The sequence below is a fragment of the Micropterus salmoides genome, unplaced genomic scaffold (genome assembly GCF_014851395.1).
Source record: "Micropterus salmoides isolate LMB-PRFRI ecotype aquatic unplaced genomic scaffold, ASM1485139v1 Ms_hic_scaffold_12, whole genome shotgun sequence".
NCBI lineage: Eukaryota > Metazoa > Chordata > Actinopteri > Centrarchiformes > Centrarchidae > Micropterus > Micropterus salmoides.
In genome coordinates this window covers 21,250,674-21,271,359 of record NW_024040263.1, presented here as the reverse complement: position 1 = coordinate 21,271,359, position 20,686 = coordinate 21,250,674, and the positions used below count along the sequence as shown (strand labels likewise).

The window sequence follows — 20,686 nt, the reverse complement described above, 5'->3', positions numbered from 1 at the left end:
AGTTTTCTTCCTTTTATTCTCCTCACACCATCCGTCTCAAGAATCTGCTTGGTGTAAATACAATGTCAGGTTTGTGCTTCCAAATCCGAGTCATTTTTATTTTTTTGTCACGTGCAAAACAAATTGTCTTTTCAATATGTCTAACACAAGGTGATGTTTCCGGTAATGATTAACAATCGCTAACAGTGCTAGCAGGCTAGCTGAGTAATAACAAGCTATGTGCTGTGGTGGCAGGAGAAGCTGATGTGAAGGTAATCACAGTGGAGTGTAAAGGGACTGACCTGGTATTTACACCGAGCAGCCTTTCATCTGCCAGGATGTCAGATGGAAATCCTCCAAAATGTGAGGTTTTGTACATAGACGGCATTTTTATATTAGCATTTAGCTGCTGGCATGGCTGTAGACATACTATGTTTTCAACAGATAGCGGCGGGACGGGGCACGTGGCGGAGCGGTGGAAGAAGGGAATTAGAGGAGTTAGGGTTAGTAGTAGTAATCTCTCTAAAAGTTGCTCTGATGATCAGCTTAAAGCTGATGATACACCAGCAACATTGCCCAGCAACATTGCTCAAAAAGTTGCCCCTTGTATCATCAGCTTTAGGCTACGTTCACATTGCATGCCTGAATGCTCAATTCCGATTTATTGCCCAGATGCAATATTTTTGTTCGACTGTTCATTATTTTTAAAATGTGGCCCATATCAGTCTCCACTGTGAACTAACCACGGCCTGAAAGTGACCCGCGTGGCCAAAAGAATGATATGACAATATGCGTAGCACACTGTTTCAGATGGAAGAAAGGGAATATCTGAGCAAATAATAACAAGGACGAGGAGAGAGAGGGTCACATTTTTAAGTATGGCTTTTTGTGGAGCTTTTGCGTTGACTGCTGCTCCTGCTAACGCAGAATTGTGACAACGGTCGCTCTAGAGTGATGTCAGAGTCACGTGATTTTCTTATGACTCTGGCTATTTTGTCAGATCGGAGTCACATATGAGTAAAAAACTAAGATTTGATTCACTTTTGCCTGTACTTTGAATACAGCCTTAGTCTTGTTTTTCTATCAGTTCTGTACAAAATTACTTGAATGTGTGATAAATAACATTTAACATGTCTAATCTTAGAAGCAGAAGGTTTTTCTTTTTTTTTTACAGACTGCTGTTCTCAAAATTACTCATAAATTCTACGTGATAGTGTGGTGGTCTAGTGAAGGTTTTCGTATGTGCTCTGCGGTCAGCCTTGTTATCATTATACCAGTGTCATTAAACATGTTGTGGTCTAAATTGACAACGATTTGACACCAAAGCTACAACACTAGTCACAACACAACACAGATAAACAAGGCACAGATATGCATACAAAAGCATAATGAAAAGACTAAATGACAGAAGGCAGGTGAGAACCAGAACAGGTTATTAGAACACGAATATTAGAATATCTATCATTTAACTAGCATTACTTGATCAATACAGTCATACCAGCACAAATTCTTTAGAAACAATAATCAATAAGAACAAATATAAAGAAATATATCATATTTGTTCATCAGGAATAAGTGAGTGACACAATGCAATATGGAAAATACTTCAAACACTTCTCTCAGTTTTAGAGACTTTTGTGTTACCAAGTATTTTAGAGCTCACCCAAAAAGAAATTATTTCACATGGGGAAAGGGAATGGAGGAATGGACAGACAGTATTACTTAGGTTTCTAAAACAGTGAGATAGAAGTATGGCAGATATTGGGTAAACTAAATTATATAATGAAGTAATGTTGGGAAGAAAAAAAGAAAGGAAGAGAGAAAGATGACAAGTCAGTCTCTGTACATTATCAGTACCAAGCCAAACCAGAATAAAATAGTTGGGGTGGTCATAACTTTTTACAACAAGCCCATATTGACAAATATGTTTCGTTCTTGGTCCAAAAGAGTGTTGAGCAGCTAGGCATGGTTGCTCCAGAAGTCAACAATTAAAAGCTGGCATGTTCAAGTGTCAAGGAAAGATTTTATTTTGAAGGTCAACAATTCTGGTTTTATTCTGGCCAAGCTTGATGCAGCTAGATGAATCTATTGGGCTAGTTGGAGGATCAACATGAACTACAGGGAACTGATGCGAAGGAGTGAAGGATGAAAAATTGAGAGATGTTGGGACAGAGAACAGTTGGGTCTGTGTACCTCCGCCAGATCAGAAAAGAGGACTTGACTGGCGCTTCGCCTCAGAATGTCCCAGTAACTCCGCGCCACAAACTCTTGACTGTCTTTTTTTAGCACCTGTAGGAGCGGTCAAGCAGGGCCAGGGTCAGTTTACCACCAACCAATTCAGGAAGTAAACTTCAAATATTCACTCTATCAATGCTCAATAGGTACAAACAGATACATGAAGTTGTCTCTTGTTTTAGAGTAGATATACTGCATATTCATGAACAGTGTCACATAGAGAATTCATACATAATAAATACTTGATTAATTCTGATCTGGCATCTGCCGCTCAGTGAACTACCAAATATGGGGTAACTCATCCATTCTGTTTTTCCAAACTGGAGAGAATAAATATTAAACTATAGGAACTGTAAAAGGATTTGCTTACCCTAAACTGGTGAAATGCTGTTTATTAGAAACAATTGCTAATACAACCCAGGAGAAAGAAACATCAATACAATTAACAGGGGTAATATCTATTTATAATGTTTAATTTAACTACAAATTCACCCCATACACTGTAATAAGCGCCCCTCTAATATCAAACAAAACAGGAATGAAGGGAGGAAGGCTTAGATTTAGGTAAAAACTCTTGTCTTCTCTACAAGTGGAGATACAGTAAATCACAGATAAAGAGAAAGATGGAAAAAAATAAAATATCTAATGTTTTCCAGTAGTTTTGATTAACAGAACTTTAAGAAATCTGCTAAACTACCATTCCTTACTTTGCTTTTCTATCAACAACAAACACCAGCAAAATCTGGCATATCTAACTGATCTATGACGTAAATACACAATTCCTCCACTCAACAGCAAGTTTTCACTCTTATGATAGCGAACAACCTGAACATATTGCTGTCCCAGACGCCACAAACAAGAGCTGGTTCTGTCAAGGGTGTAACTGCCTTTATAAAAGACAACCACGACACTGAGCTCCTGACCACCCACCATGTCTTTCTCTCCAGGGGGAACTCAGCAGCAGCCATTTTAACATGACCCTGCACCGCTCTTAACTTCACAGTGACAATGCAGCTATCCATCACAACACTGACAGGACAAGGAGTGTCTGTGTGTGTGGGTAAGAGAGAGAGAGAGACATAGAAAAAGAGAAAGAAGGGAAGCTCATAGTTTGAATAGAGACTAGTGGACTAGACATCTGCTACACTGTACTCCATCTCCATTACAGTATTAGTATTAGTATTAGTAAGTATTCACATTATCACTCTGGGTGATTAACAGTGTATCTCAAGGGGCAATGAGGACCAGTGTCCAAATCTCACATATTCCAATTTTGTCATGTTGATTTTGGAAATTTAACAATATAATCTTAATTTTGTTCTTAATGTTCTGTCGAGTGAATTTCTTTTATTTGAAGTAAACTGTTTAATTTTGGATTCCATGCCACTCAGCAGACACATGTAACCTGTTTGCTTTCTTTACAATATGAATGAATATAAAATGTGAATGTGTGTGTAGCCCAAACCGTCCTTCAATAAAAATTCCCTTCTCTTTCTTTCCATTTAGAAAACTCCCCCAGCAGGAACACATACACTACCAAACAAACAGCATGCGTCCTAAAACAGCCTGAAATGGACAGTGTATGATTGTGTTTGGAGCTTTAGGGTGCCTCGAGTCATTCTAAATCACATCACTCTCTTTTTGTAAGAGTTCATCTCTCCTGACCCCTTAAATCTATTACTGATCTTCTGCCATCCCTCTCTCCATTCATCCCACCCTCTGCCATCTTCCCTCGATCAATCACTCAGCTGACCTGACAGATGGACACCCTGTCTTGAAGGAAGTCGTTCCCAATCCCTCTCTTTCTTTCTAGCTATCCATCCTTTCAAGGAGTCCACTGTGTACATTTTACTGACAACAGAGGATCAGGTGGACTGGGTTAGGGTTAAGGCTTTTTCAAAGACCGGGTCAGGACACAAAGTGGGTGACGGGGGCATTAAACAGAGTCCTCTTAGAATCCCCATATCATTGACATTTACATCTAACAAACCTACTAGAGTCGCCAGAATGATGGAAAATAATCCAAACAAAAATATAATGAAATGTTGTGCATAAATTAACTCTCTACCATGACTGCTTAACCTTTAATCACCTCCATGTTAAACACATTGTGGTTTCATCTCGTGAAATTGTCAAATTTACTGCGTTATTTCCCCCCAAATGACACCATGTAGTAACCCAGCTGACACACCTAGCACTCGCTTTCCCTGTTCATCCTTCCATCCATTTCTTTAACTATCTACAAAAGAGCAGAAAGGAAACTAGGGGGTTATGGTTTTGGATACATACGCTGTTCATGGGGGCAACCTGATATCCATAGAGCTGCATACTCTAACACAGAGAGAGAGAGAGAGAGAGAGAGAGAGAGAGAGAGAGAGAGAGAGAGAGAGAGGAGAGAGAGAGAGAGAGAGATACACGAAGAAGAGAAAGGGGAGGACAGAGGACAGAGCATGCAGTCAGAGGAGGAAGAGGAGAGAAGGTAAAAGACATGTTAGTACATGCAAGGAAAGAGGCTGTGGATACACTCTGCAGAGGGATGTGTCATTTTCAACACATCTATGATTACATTTTAGAACAACACACGCTTTGCATTACAACCTTACCAGGACAGATCTACAAGACATTAAGCGCTCAGAGCAACAGATGCATAAACGATATCACTTAACATGATTCATTTTAATCAAAGCATCTCTTTGATTGGATCACAGTGTGTCCTCTGCTAACATCTCTTAATGAGTAATGAATAATAACCATTTATGAATGACTTATCAATAACTGAAAACCAATACTGGATTTTAGAAGGAAATACAATGTCTGTATTTGATTTTAAATGATATATCTACCATTTTTCATATATTTACAAAAAAAACATTTTTTAAGTAGTCTATTAAGGAATTGTGACTCAAATACAAGTGAATGTTTACAGTTGAAAAATAAAGTTTCCATGGTTTAACAACTATGCCATGGCAACACAGTTTGGTAAAAAAAAAATAAATGCATTCCAGTTCTTTGGCATTTCTGTACTGACGTATTGTTACTTATTAGCCAACATACCTATATCTCTGTAAAAAGCTAATATTCACCAAGCCTGAGCGATTTATTATTTGACTCTAATTCTACTAACAGGCTTTAAAAAGAGCTTAAGTCCCTCCCCTTCCGGTGGACCACCATGGGACCTTACTTCGGAGAAAAAATGTACGGTGGTCAGTGGCAAGGGACAACAATTTTTTGATCCCGTTTGAATTGTGCTCTGAATTACACATATGATGATGGTCAATTTAAAATATACATTTAAATGTCAGGAAAGTTGCAGTTTGATGTAAAACTGTTTAAGTAAGACTGTGAAAATACATAATTACAAAAACCACAAAACCCAAAAGTCGTGCATGTGATGTCGTAACCATTTCTCTCAATTACTGAAGCTAACGTTACTGAAGCTAACGTCAAAGAACTTACATCAGAAGATGATGTGATAAAAGGACAGAGAGTCGCTGGATTAAGCATATTAGGTGAGAAATATTTCTGTGTGGAACATAGCTAAGTTACATAGCTAGTAGCAACCAAGCAATGAACGTTAGCTAACATTACCGCGTTAACATGTTGGTGACATATATTGTGCAAGACGAGAGATGTAGTTTCACACAAAACGACACGTAACTGATTTACAACAAACTGCAACTTTCTTGACGGACAAAATTATCTTTTAAATTGACAATACGTGTAATTCAGGGCAAAGTTCAAACAGGATTAAATAAAAGTTACATGACTGACCAGAAGGTTACATGACTGTCTCATAATCGAACAATTCGGTGTAGTAAAGCAAGGTGACTTGTGTTGTTCAAAAACTTCAATCACAGAAGTGTTGAAACGGACCAATTCTTTTAAGAGTGTATCCAATTTAACATGTACACAGTAGGGATAACTGTCACAGTAAAAAGAGAGAAACCACACAATCAAAAACCTATAAGGCGGCATGCACTTAAACATGGTATCAACATATATCAAAACCCAGGACATTTTGGATCTTTGTGTGTCAAGTTTCAAGTTTTTTACATCCACACACAAATGTATCTCTCCTCACACACAAACAGATCCTCGTCCTTCGTTACCAACTTTCTTACCAGCTGTGCTGACTTATCAGCATCTCCTTTCCTCCCTCTCTTCTCATTTTTCTTCCGGAAGATCTCCTGAAGCTGTAATAAGATAAAGAAAGATCTCATTGACATTTCAAAGCCAGATTCAAAGCTCTGTTTGAAGCTTACATGTTCATCTGTACAAACATTCACTGAGTTCACAAAGTCATTCACTCTTTCATGCTGGTCTATGATGTGATTCAAGCATTGGCTTTCTGACAACATGATGAAGAGAGTGTTGGTTTTCTAGTTTGGCTTTCAAAGGGACTTTTGGTCACATATATTAAAGGGTAAATCAATGCTGAGTCACATCTGGCAGAAAACTGCAGCTGTGCAGCAATCAGTATTTCAGTATTACTAGTTCTTCTTAATTTAATGAGCAAGTGGTCATTTGTTTGTAATTTTCTTTCAATGCACTGGATCAGGAAAGTATCATCAACTGCAGCTTATACACTGAAAGATTTTTCATTAATTAATTTTTATTACTAATTTGAATTGATAATTTAACTTGCCTACAGCACTAAAGTATACACTTCCATTTCAATTATAAAGGGACATCTCCAGGAACATTTTAAGAGACAACAAGAGCAACTGACGTGGATTTGGGGATTATTTTAATTAAATATTCCCTTTATTTGACTAAAGATGTCCTTATCTGATCTGAAAGTCTGAATTCAAGACAGCAGAGAAATCAGAGCCTCCTGCCAAACCCGCAATGTGGGAATTCTTTTTTTGGTCCCGCACCTGCCCACTCCCACAGGATCTTCAACCATCAGCCCGCACTCCCGCTGATGTGCCATCCCACTCCCACCAGCCTCCACAGAGATTCTGACCACTTCCTGCCTGCAGCAGTGTTTTCAATTGAAAATCTCTGTCCCATCCCAGATGGAAAGTAAGACACATGTAGCCCTTATAGCTTTTAAATCTAGAGAAATGCTATTACAGAAAGGCTACTCCGCTGTTTAAAACACTAAAAGTGAACTAAAAATCAGCTTTTAAATGCTTTAAATGTGAAAAAAGCAAAACAAAGGGCAGTGTGACTTTAAGGTTTGTGATGGGAGAAAAAGGTGATGTTAATAATAACATAAATTCAGATGGATTTTCTCTCAGTATCAGAGACTTACCACCAAGAACTCCCTCTTGTCCACCATCTGGTTGCCGTCTGCATCAAACATATTGAAAGCAATCTTAAAGCCAGCATGGGGCTCTGGAGAACAGAGAGGAGAGCACATAGGGTGAGTGTGTAAGTATATACATGGGTGTGTGTTAAACAGAAATAACATGGAACAGGAAGAAGTGGCATATAGATTAGACAGGAGGGAGACAGGGCAGGTGGATCAATCTATTTAGACTATGAGCTACAGTTAACATTTGAATATGTCCTATACCACTGGTCATGTTTCTTAGTGATCGGTTTTAACTGTTGATCTACCAAATCAGATAAAGATTGTATTACTTTTGTCTTTATTTTAGAAATATAAATGTATGCTACTGATTAACCACACAAAAAATACATTTTTGGTACAAAACAGGAATTGTTTCTACTTCAGCCAAGACATTGTATACATTCATTTAGTATTATTATTAAAATTTATGCAGGTACAAGGAGCATATGACTAGTTTAAAATTTACCAACTAAATTTCAACAATCAATTCAACAGTTGTTCTTATTATTTGTAAGAAATGAAGACTTTTTGTTTTTGTCTTCCCATATAAGTTTCAAATTGACGTTGATTAAACTGATCAAACAGCGATAACACAGACCCTTTACTGATTAATGAGGTCATGATTAATGGCTGCCCTCCCTTTTGATGCGGACACACACTGAGCTGCACTAGATGCAAAACTCCTGTGACTTTCTCAAGGAGGCAATGTCCTCCAATTTTCATTTTATTCAGTTAAAAAGGATAAAAGCATTGACAATTTGGTTTTCTGATCAATTACAGGAGAGAAAAATACTTTGTTTCCTGAATTTAGGGAAAGAAGAGCAGAAAAATACTTTTACTTTAACGAGTGAGAAATGAGTGCAGTAGTTTTTCGTGGAACAAGCCTGACATTCCTGTCTATTTAAGTTTTGAAATGTTAAAAGTAGAGGTTGTTTTTTTTCTTCTCTGTCTCGCTCTCAAAGTCTGTCTCAGCCCAAGGGGAAGGGGAAAACCACCAGATTTGTCTCATAATTGCCTCTTGTTAACTTGTGGGTGGGCCCGAGGATAGTTCATATCATGTACCATGTCCTCCCAAAATAATCATAGCATGCTGCTATAGTAAAGCGAGAGAAAGATAGAATAAGAAAGTAGAAAATGAGCTGGAGCGATGAAGGATGTGTAGAGAGACTGAACTGACTCACTTGTAAGGATGCAGAGCAGGAACAGGTACTCTGTGTATGAGATGATGCCTGGTAATGAGACAAAGACAGACAGAGTTAAAGAAAAGGTCACATTCAACACACACACACACACACACACACACAATGTTTACAGATGTTCAGAGACTGTGGGCCTCCTGACACACACACACACACACACGCACACACACTAACACACATAATCCTTCCTTTCATGAAGATAGTATCTTAAAATGTGTCTTCTGGAGCTGAGCTCCCAACAGCCATTTGGCCACACACCGTTTCTTTTTCTACACCCCAAGTGTCCAAAGCAAAGACACTGGCTGGTAGGGGTGTGTGCATGCGTATGTGTCTGTGTTTGGATAAGCCAGTGAAAAATGTTTTAGGAGATGATCCTTTCTTGCCTCAGGCCCATTTAGGAATCTTTGTAGCTCCAACTCATCTCTCTCTCCCTCTTTTTCGCTTTCTGTCTGATCATTCAGATAGTTCAGGGTGACTCGCTTGAGTGTTATGGGAGACTGCTTTCCCATGTGTGTGTATATGCGTGAGTGTGTGTATGGGTGAACATGACACCAGCTAAGTCCAGTGTGAGCCTTGTGTCTTCCTGATGCTCGACTGCTTTGTGTAGAGGAGCTGGTTTGGAACTAAATTCTCTTTTTCCCCATGTAGCCTGAGCTGTGCAAAGAGCAGGAGATACACTCTGAACCTACTCAGGTTTCTAAAATACATCTGTGTATGTTTACACTCACTTTCAGTGATAAGTAGCTGAATAATAAGGTGGGTTAACACTGATACCCAGATAGTACATCATTAGGGGAACAACTTTCAGTCAAAGTCAATGATCAGTCAAAATTATATTTAATTTGATACAAAATTTATTTATCATCACATTAACTTATCATTTATTTCTGCAATGTATTTATATTTGCTAGTGTCTGAGTTAACTATACAGTAAATAAGAAGGTTGGTGTTTCCATTATATCCCTAATTACCTAGCATGTTAAAAAAGTTTTCTGCAGGAAACACATATTAGGCATGAAGCTTGTTAGAAGAGGAGCTCTGATTTATGATCACTGAAATCTAATCATTGCTCCACAGATACTTTGGTTCATCCTTTCGAAGCTTTTCAGCTGGTCAGAGGTTTTAAATAAATGCTTAAAATGTAATCCATATCATTCCTTTTAATATGAAAGTGTAAATCTGATCCTACTGAGAATCAACATCACAATCCCCTGCAGCTTTCAGCTGATTAGATTAGCAGTTCCTCATCAGTCACAAAAACTCTCACCAACCCCCCACATAAAGCAGACATCCCTAGCTAGCATATTCCCTCAAGTTCACAGTGAACTAGCTGGCCACCTTGAAATGCCACATACACAAAGTAAAAATGATCGCAGGTAAGGAGAGATAGGGATCAAGCAAGTATAAACCACCATATATTTGTGGACCAAACCAGAGCTAACATGTAAACAAATCTTAGACTTGTATTTTAGCCACAACTTGATCTGCTGATAGTGTGTAAAAAATAGCACCGTCAGGTTTATTTGTGTTATCAGTATCAGTTACCAATATCAGATACGACATCTCAGTGGAATAACCTTTCGTGACTTAAATTAAGTTCTTTGAGAAAACAAGAAAAACCTCCTAGCTTTATAAAAGCTGCAGTTACCTAAATAAATCAATGCCACACACATGTTCAAATCTCAAATGAGATAATTTCCAATGCTATCAATTTTGGGGTTTGTCAAAACTTGATCTGATAGAAAAATAATAAAACATCATCCATAAGCACATTACAAGCATTGAAATGACATAAAACATCATTATAAATACAATATAGGAATCTGTTTCGTGTTAATGTGCATTAGCACCTTTGTCATACTGGGTAACATACAGTATAGCAGCACTGTAACATAGATTTGAAATCACCAAGATATGGGACAGTTCTAGTTAAAAATAAAGCTTTTACATAGGTAAAACATAAACATAATCTCATTACACTGTACTTAAACATTTACTATGAGCTGTTGTCTGTCATGTAAATTTCCTGCATGCTATGTTACAATAATCACCTTAACAAAAACTCAACACAGTGCTGAATACATCTGATCTAAATTAGTAATAATTTCACTGTGCCAGGTTACTGTGTAACACATGGCCAAACAAAACTGACATACTGATACACACACAGACAGACACACACACACCCACAGACAGCAATGTTCAGGCAACACTCTGGATTCCTTTGTTTGACATTCTCAGAAAACCAAAGCCATCCCAAGGATTTTAACTGTCCTCGCTCATCATGGCATGAAGAAGAAAGCATGTCCTGACATCAGTATACACACACACACACACACACACACACACACATATATACAGCTTATCCACATGGGATTGGCTTGCTGAACTGATGTGTGAATCAACAAATGAGTGGTTTAGGGGTAATAAAGTGTGTGTGTGTGTGTGTGTGTGTGTGTGTGTGTGTGTGTCTGTGTGTGTGTTTGTGTGTGTGGCCTGGGCAATATGCCATCAGTAATTTGAATAGACACATAGATAGATTTACAAACATTCTCTGTTCCCTCTTTGTCTTTGTACTCCCCACTCCTCTTTTACTCCCTCAGTCCTCATGTATTTTATGGTCTTTTTCTCTGCTCCCCTTTCTCCTTCTCGCCATCTCTTTTTTCATTTTCTCTCAGCTTTTTGCCACTGTTGTTGCACTCCCATCTCTTTGATTTAAAGAAAAAAAATGATGAAGGCAATACTCCTGGATACTGGTCCTAGAAGTGCAAACATAACACACACTCACATACACTAGTTACATCGTGTAAAACATTATCATGGTAGAGGAAGAGAGGGTGTGTTATATTTAGCATCCCCCTGTGTGTGTGTGTAATTATCACTACGGGGACTCATAACCAGACTGTGTGATTCCTCTGTCACATACTCCTGAAGCAAATGCTTTAATTAGGGGTAGCTTCTCTCCCTCTTCCTCTCTCTATGGTGCTGTATAATTTGTTCTGTTCCCGTATGCAAAGAGAGGAGAGAAGAGGAGGTTTATTTTTAGTTTTTTCAGCAGGTTGTTTGGCTGTTAGGAGGGACAGCATGGCTCCAACCCCGGATTAGAGACACCTACAGTGACACATACAAGCTCACATGCACTATTTAGTCACACATCGGCAGGTAAGCCCTGGTATACATACACACAAAGAAGTGTCCTGAAAAGCTGCAAAAATTAAGCAAAATGTATAACTGTTCCTCATTTACTCCTCATATCAGCAGAAAATTTAAACGTATATATTTAAGATATAAAGTATATTTTTAAAAAGCAAATTAAACTGTAATGGATAAAAAAATCCTAATCCTACTCCTCTGACATTCACTGACCTTGTTATTTTCTGACTGATACTTATTTACTTTGTGTGTTTGTATTAGTGGGTGCAAAAGTACTCAAGGTGCCTTTGCTTCTGTTTTTTGTATGTGTGTGTGTGTGTGTTTTCTCTCCGACCTCGTTCTCTCAGGTTGCGGAACAGTTTGGAGGATCCTCGCCATACTGGTGGAGTTTCTGTCAAAATCTTCTCCAGCTCCTGAGGCACATGCACAAAAACATTTTGCAAGTGAGTTGTCTGATGGCACACCACAGAATCACAAACCTTCACTGCCAAACTTCAGACTTTTACATAGACAGAAACAGAAAGAGAGGATGGCATGCCAATGAAGGGAGGATAGGGTTCATCAATATACTGTTCATTGTCACTTGTTTAAAGAAACATTTGAAAACAAATACAAGTGTCTTGAAAATATATGAAGTTGCACGTGAAGTGCCACTGAGATTGTGCTTTAAAGAGAAATGTATGGACACATGAACTGCATACATCCATTGGTGGCAAACGGGTAACTTGTGGAGTTTTTGACTGCTAGTGGCGCTGTGGAGCAATGTTTGATTAGCAGGTTCCCGTATCGCTGGTTTTTCACGCTCTACTGGAACGACCTGCCTACTGTAGGGAGCAGTAATACAAATGTGTACTGCATGCAAGCCGCAGGGAAGGCGGGGCAGAAGAAGACTGCTAGCTGGTATAAACATGCATGTAAAAATATGTTCTGTGGAATGAAATGCATTCAACCCATTTGTTACTCTTTAAGGATAAACATGATACCTTTGGTGAAGATGTACTGAATGTAAACATAACAGTTTGTTTATAAAAAAACTTAAAAAACCTTTAAGACTGTCTTAAGATTTCATCTTGGTAATAGTAATAGTACTTATGGAAGCAAAGGACCTGAATTGCGCTAAATGAATGGATCAGAGGCTGCAGAATTCATAAATATTTGTTCTTTTGTAATAATTCATTCATTCATTCATTCAAATTAAAATGATAACACCATAAAGTGTTCAAAACGTGAATGGGTCAAGCCTGGCACAGCATCCAGTGTTTAATGCAGTTTGGAGGCCAATAAAGGCTTGCAATAGTCTCAGTTGTTTTTTATAATAGAGTGACAATAAAGAATTATCTGCAATCATGCACTGATGAATCATGCACTTGATGTAGAACTCTTACATTTACATAAAGAAACTCGTCAGCAATCCTGGCAAAATCTGAATTTTAACTTTGTAGAGTATTAAAAAAAAAGCCTGCAATAGATGTAAAACGCAACATGGAGTGTGTCTCCCACCTGTTTGGTCAGGGACCTCCAGGGCTTCTTGTCTGCCAGGGAACAAGACAAAAGAGGAGAGAACAAGAAGAACAAGAAGAACAAGAACAAGAAGGGAAAGAGGAGAAGAGAGTTTGGGTGGGCTTGGTCAGATAGCATCTGTATGATCTAGAAATGGGTCTTAATGTGCCGGGTACAGTCACAACACACACACGCACGGACACACTCACTATATATACACTGTCATCATCACAGGCCCATTTGTACCATCTAAAGTGCCCCGTGCTCGTCTTTGTAGTAGGTGGAATGTCCCCGTAAAAGCACATACTACTTTTGTTCTGTTTTATACAACAAAGTTCATCTAATTCAACTTCAAAGGGGGCATTAGAGGATGTCGGCCGCTGAGAGGGTATGTGCGGCTGTATCATATGTCAGTGAGCCAGGGTAGATGTAAACACACACATACAGGTGCACAGTTTGCACGCAATACAAACACATGCCGCTTGCAGGGACATTTTTAAACCAGTTGTCACAAAGAAAAAACAAGCTAAGTGTCTGGTTTAGATATTTACTGGTTAAGAGAGAGGGTAAATCTGAGCAAATGGAATGTGGCCAAGAGTGTGTGTGTGTGTGTGTGTGTGTGTGTGTGTGTGTGTGTGTGTGTGTGTGTGTGTGTGTGTGTGTGTGTGTGTGTGTGTGTGTGCGCGCGTCTGACTAACATTAACCTCAGACTAAACAATAGTTGTACAGCCATCTGCTTTGAGGCTGGCTGGCCAGGACTAATCTGTTACGACTGCAAGCAGGCTGACAGAAAGAGCAAAGGCGTGTTTAAACCCAGGATTTTAAAGTGTTTTTAAACTTGGTTTCACTTAAAAGACAAAAAGGGATCTATTTTACACTTGACAGTGACTTCCATGTTGGAAAATCAATTTTAGATCAGAGATGGCCATCAACAAACTAATAATCCTTAACATTTTGTTGGTTATTAAAGGCACATAAAGACCCATTTACAACACAAAGTGAGTCTTCACATATGGAAACTAAAGAAATGTAACTAAACTGCACATATGTGTTCAGTAAAATAGCAACTTGGTCAACCCTATTGACAACAACAACATTGTAATATTATGGAAGCATGATATATTTAAAATATTTTCAAAATCTAGATACAGTCCTAATATAAGTGACATGTTCATACCAGGAGAAAGTAACTATATACTGACATCAAATTTAAATGACTTTCAGAATTGATGCAAATAGAGAATGTAATTTCTCTCAAAGTAACAACCTACAGACACTTTCTATCTGAAGTTCAAAGATACTTTGGGCCAGGAAAGCACGGTGTCTACACAGTATACAAACGGCAACAATTATCTTTTCTACGCAAGGTCTCATGTGGATACAAAGCCCTTAATTTGACTATATTCTGTCCTGGGAATTTCGAATCCAAGCGTAAAAGCTCATTTGTGAGGGTGTGAAACGTACTCCTGGGTTCGCTCATGGTGACTGACTCGATGAAGTTCTGTGGAGTCATGTACAGCTGCCCATCATACTCCACAGAGCTGAACGTGCGGAAGCGATGCTCGTGGGATGACATGTACACGTCTCCATCATCGAAGTCAAACGGACGTCCCTGTAGACATAAAACCAAAACGCAAAATAAAATACACTATTAGTGACTGTGTTTCCCTCTTGATTAGCTGCACTACTTTTTGTCGGTTTTATTTTATTATTTTTAGGATATTTTTTCCAATCAAAATATTTTAAGGGGGCAGGCAGCAAAACAACAACCAACGAGGCTGGAGGCAGGAGACAAAGCAATCAAAGGAGTGCATTTTGGTTATGTCAATGTTATTATGAACATCATATTTTGTGTTGTGAAGAGTGTGAGCTATAAGAAAGGCACATGTAAAAAAATACTTTGCTATTTAATCAGCAGAATTAAATAATCCATGCAGCGATACCTGTTACTTTGCCCCAATGATTATAATTTAAATGTGACTTCCTCCGCTGCGACAGCAATCTGAGAAGAGAAAACTCTCTGGCCTCTCATACAGACAGCACAGTTTAAACTGTATGTGCCTCTTCACTACTTTTGAACCTCTGTAATGAGGTGTTCCATCTATTCTTGGCATCAACTCTCTCCATTTAGCTCTCTGCGATTATAAACAGTCAGCACCTCTGGTGCAGTACAATAACAGAATAGGGGCACACACCACACACACAACTACTTTGTCACTACTTTCTACTTGATTAGCATCTCTCTCTCTCTGTGCGAGGAGCCAGGGCTTCCACTTGATTAGCTGCAGTGTAGGAGAGCTTCTATGCCAACAGACTGTGCTGCATGAAGCTGTGTAATCAGTAGAGAGGTTTCCAAATTTAAACCTGTTTGGCCGCAGGGCCCAGTGCACCGAGGTTCCTGCTCAGCTCAGCTAACATGCTAATGAGCACACAGATTCATTCATAAAGCTTTGATGCTGCCTTCACCAAGGGGGCTTTTGAAGACACGAATAGGAGATGAGTGCTCGGCTTCATAGGAATGCACTGTAATCAAGTGTAAGAGCATAGACGCCCATGGCTTTGACTCTCACTAATGAATGAAGTTTATAAAGTTCTGCAAAGGCAGCTAGGTTCACATGCCATGCTGCACAACATGATGTAAAAAGTAATGTCAGCTCCTCAGGAAAAAACGTATTACATGGCAGTGATTTAAAATTACATTCAGTGAGGTACACTGTGCACACTTCTTGTGTAGTTATAATGTCATAAAGCCCCAGTCAAACCTGTTCCTGTCGCCTAGTGTTGTTCTCCTGACTGCACAGCAGATGCTCCAGGTGCTTTCCCCTCAGGCAACTCAGTGTTCTCTATTCACAGCTGCAGCTTTTAGTCCATCTCCTCAGTTTTCTAAGAGCTAAACTGTCCTAAACCCTAACCATCATGTGTTCCCTCCTGACATCAAGTTTTTCTGTTCCATAAAATTAAAGTACAAACTAGGTCTCAGCAATTGCAAACACTGTTTGCCAGCTCCTTATCTCATTCTCTGTTGTCTGATGCTGAACTTGCCTCTTCTGTGCCTCTGAGCCTAACAGTTTCCAAGCTGATTTGCTAAGTTGAGGAGTTCAACCAGCGTAAATGAGAACACAGCTACCAGAAGAATCCGAGCCCAGCCTTGCCACAAACACAGCCCAGCATCACTGTGGTGGAGCCACTGCCTACTCATGGGATCTAACATGCAGTCTTAAGTGTCCAGACTGCCAGTCAGCCAACCAGACATCAAGTCACTTTGTGTGTCAGTCATTCAAAATCTGAAAAGTATTCTTATCTGGAGTCTCGGCTAAAAAGTTTGGTCCTGTCCATCTCATATTTCTGGGCTTTCGCCCAAAAGCAAGCTCTTCTTGCTAGTAAGCCCCCCAAATCCAGGTCTCTGGAGCATCAAATAACCCACTCTATTGTTTCATGGCAGTATGGGTTTTGTTGTTTCCTTTTAGAATTACTGTCTTGTTTTTGAGAATGTATGAACTTATGTTCTCTTGCAGCTTTGCTCTCTTTCCCTGCATGTAATTTCTCACAATTTCTTTAAACCAAAAAATCCTTACAGACTACCTTTATTGTGTCACAGATGGTCGTTTTCCCCTTTTCCCACTGGAGCTATCCTGTTCCCCAGTTGGGCGGCTATCTAGCCAGCTTGTTCCCCAGTCAGGTAGCCTGTTTGCCTGATTATGTGCTAGGTCCCCTGCTTCTAAACTGGCTACCCCTGCTTCATTGTGTCCCAATAGGCACCTCTTCTACCCCTGGCAGTTCAGAAGATATAACCTTACACAACTTAACATTATTGATTCATGGCCATTTTTACCACAAGTTTTAGATTGATTTACTATGCTCCAATAAACTATTGGTACTGTCAGATCATTTCAGTAGGCCTACAAAAACAGCTGTTATTTCAGTGTGCCAGATACATAATTGATCAACAGTGCAAATCTTCTGAAATCAAGTTCTATCTTATCTCATTTTGAAGTTGTAGCTTGAGTGTGCTTATTTTGATGAATACCAGCATTAGACTGGACTCTATATCAGCAGCTACCCAGTATTACAGGACTCTGACCTGGGCCCAAATCAGGACATCTAATATTTATTCCAATATTTATGTTAGCTGTTTAACATGAGGTGTCACCATTAAGTTAGTAATCTTTCTGACATATGGATTTGAATATTCATGTAAATGTGCTCTGGTGGACCGCCTGGTAACTTTTACAAGCTACATGTCAGGATAGTGGTGTGGTGCTCTACTTTACTAAAGGGGCTACAAAAAAAATGGTGGTTAGGTTATTAAGTAATGCATTCCCAGTAACAACTCAATATCATACACTAATACAATAGTAGGGTAAAAGCACATAAAAAGGAAGTCATGATTAGTAATTGGGTTTGTGCCATTTAGCACCTGATTGTGGGGTAATTATTTAATGATTCATCTTTATTTTATCTTTAATTTAAAATAAATACTAAGAAAAAAATGTACCGAAGTGCATACTTTGCCAAAATATGTGAATCAATATCAAAAACAGATAACAGTGATTCAAAAGTTGTAGTTAGAAGCGGTACCTTATTAAACCTATCATTCTTATTCTTAAAAGGTCAAATTTATAAAAATTCTGAACAAGCCACACACGCAGTGGACAGATAGGTTAGGTATGCATGTACACACATATAACAAAATGCACATACAGAAATATCTGCATGCACATGCAGATATTTCTGTATGTGCATGCACACATGGATCTAGACATGCAGGCACATCAAGGATACACGCATTAAAGTAGCATGCAGATTTACAGATACATAAGAACTAGGACTACAACTAACAAATTCCCCTCACTGATTAATCTGCTCATTATTTTCTCAACTAAAGGTTTGGCCTATAAATGGTCTGAAAATATTGAAAAAGATTATTATAGATTAAGATTTTTAAAGCCAAAGTTGTCCTTCAAATGTACTGTGTACTCAGAGTACGATTACAAACAAGAAAAGTAAAGTGCACCCTTACAAATGCGATTTTGGAACTAGATAATGTTTTTAAAAATTTTTGCTTGAAAACTGATATAAATGTTTATCTATTATTCAAATTCTTGCTTATTATAATATTTATTATTAATTTTCAGCTTATTGTTTCAGCTCTGCTGAGCTGCTAATCATTAAATAGCCTACTTCCGGTTGTCAAAAGTCAAAAATTTTGAGGTACTTTCTTCAATATATTAATTTTATACTACTTATGCTAATACTTCTACCCCTCTATATTGTGGGGAAATACTGTACTTTTTTTGACTACTGGCATAGGTGTCATTTACACTGGGGACACTGGGGATATGTCCCCACCACTTTTTTAAATGGCTGATTTTGAAAGCATTTGCTAAAAGTTTTCTTAAAGCTTGCAACAAGAAATGTTAAATAACAAATAAAAATTCTATTAGAAAGTTTTACTTCCCCATAAAGGAAACATGAAATGCAATGTAAATATAGAAGAAACAGATCTGCCTTTGCCAAAAAAAAAGTAACTTAGGCTAATAAAACAAACTGCTAATTACTGCATTATGTTCCATAATATTTTTATAGTCTGAATTGTCACGGGCCACATGAATTTATGAATTAACATATGAATATACATGAATTATGTTTCCCTTGATATAAATAGACATTTCCACCATAAATTGGTGCAGAAAATGTCTCTAGAATGCAAGAAATTTAATGTAAAGAGTTTTAAAGAGTTTAACGCTAAGCATCTTCTGGGGGAGGACCCCAGAGCCCCATTCAAATAGCCTATTTCATCTATGAATATTTCCTCTAAACAGCATTGGGGTATCTTGTTGTCTTGTTCTCATGACTCCAGTATTGTGCATTCTCACGTCTGGTGGACTAGGTGTTTCGTCCCACCCCTAATATAAGCCCTTAAATGTCCCCACCACTTTTCAACACAAAGTGACGCCCTTAACTACAGGAACTAAGTGAAGCTATTCAATAAGCAGGCCTTGCATTAAATCGCTGTTCAAAACATCCCTCTCTGTACTGGCAGTCCCTGCACACAGCTGCCTGACTGACAGTAACATCCTCAACGAGTTGTCATTTCAGCACCAGCTCGAGCGGAAAGCGCCATTCATGCATCTGCGCGCGCACATCGACGTGCAGCCAAACAGTGACCGAACTGTTTCCACAGGGCGTGCTGGGAATGAATGACACATTTTTTCCCGTCCGAGAGGCAAACTGCCAGCCACACCAGGGCTACAAAACAGAAGTGGGCCGTCTAACTGGCCCTATGTGTGTCAAATCTTAGCGGAAGGAAATGTGAAAATACTCAGCGCGCTCTGCGTTTTGTCTCACTGGTCTGTAGTTTTATCACTTTTATGTCAACACTGAGGACAACGCATTTTCTGTCACTGACCTCCCAAGTGTAGACGTGTCACTAAAGCCTTGTTGTCACTGATCGCTGAACCTCCTACCTTCTCCTTGGCTTCCACGGTCGGGATGGACGGTAGCAAGCCGTCGATGCTGTGACTCTCCATCCTCTTCCTGCCTCTGCCGCTCGTCGTATCGTTGTAGAAGTAAAGCGCCACGGCGCCTCCTGTTGCAAGACACATCCCGACAGCCAGACACCTCCGTGTCCTTCCTCCATTGACCGTCTGACCACCGACAAACTCGTTTCTCGCCGCCGACCAGAGGTTTAGCTTACCGGCCAGCGCTGACACTCTGCGGAAAGCGGCCATTGCTGCTGCTGTTGTTGTTGCTGCCGCTGTGCTGCTATGATAATAACTTTGCTTGCAGCACAAAACTATCGCGTTTCCTCGCTTTCATCGCGAGATGTGTGGGAACTCGCTTGATGCTCAGGCTGCGAGAAAAGTTGATGATTCAGTGAGTGAGAGTGAGTGATTAATGATGAACCGCGGTCAATTATAAACAAGAATGGAGTCGAAGACTACACAGTGGATTTTCAGTAGCTACACCAATTCAGTAGCAGTAACATAATATTGAAATAACATGACGAAAGTCTGATAGTGGAATTAATTGATTTAAGATCATATATTACCAACATAACAGTAGTGTAAGGAGAAGGCCTAATCTTTTGCCTAATTAAAAATAGGAATAGACTATCACAATATTAAAATTCTCTGTTAGAAGTATAAAAGTCCAGCATTCAAAATAAGTATTCTAATAAGTAAAAGTACATTAGTATTAATCAAAATGTAGCCTACTTTATCAAAAGTAAAAACACTCATTAATCATTCAGTAGAAATGTCCGTGTCATGTGTTATATGTTATATAAATATTCTCTCTTTATATGCTGCCATGGGGTAGC

At 39.0% G+C, this 20,686-nt stretch overlaps 1 protein-coding gene across 5 annotated transcripts in view; it reads right to left on the bottom strand.

Annotated features, from left to right (window-relative positions):
* The window catches only part of micu3a (mitochondrial calcium uptake family, member 3a), a 37,384-nt gene extending 17,223 nt beyond the window's left edge, over nucleotides 1-20,161 (bottom strand). For 2 of the 5 annotated variants that reach the window (XM_038713929.1, XM_038713930.1), the window contains exons 1-9: nucleotides 19,833-20,160; nucleotides 14,830-14,977; nucleotides 13,366-13,397; nucleotides 12,200-12,278; nucleotides 8,695-8,742; nucleotides 7,472-7,554; nucleotides 6,336-6,407; nucleotides 4,504-4,545; nucleotides 2,173-2,268 (exon numbers count right to left, since the gene is read on the bottom strand). In XM_038713929.1, coding sequence (XP_038569857.1) covers nucleotides 2,173-2,268; nucleotides 4,504-4,545; nucleotides 6,336-6,407; nucleotides 7,472-7,554; nucleotides 8,695-8,742; nucleotides 12,200-12,278; nucleotides 13,366-13,397; nucleotides 14,830-14,977; nucleotides 19,833-20,096 — 864 coding nt within the window. In that variant the 5' untranslated portion in view covers nucleotides 20,097-20,160. Of the gene's footprint in view, nucleotides 1-2,172; nucleotides 2,269-4,503; nucleotides 4,546-6,335; nucleotides 6,408-7,471; nucleotides 7,555-8,694; nucleotides 8,743-12,199; nucleotides 12,279-13,365; nucleotides 13,398-14,829; nucleotides 14,978-19,832 lie in introns of all 5 variants that reach the window. The other 3 variants (XM_038713928.1, XM_038713932.1, XM_038713931.1) reach the window with 3 other exon arrangements.
* Nucleotides 20,162-20,686: the final 525 nt, after the last annotated feature.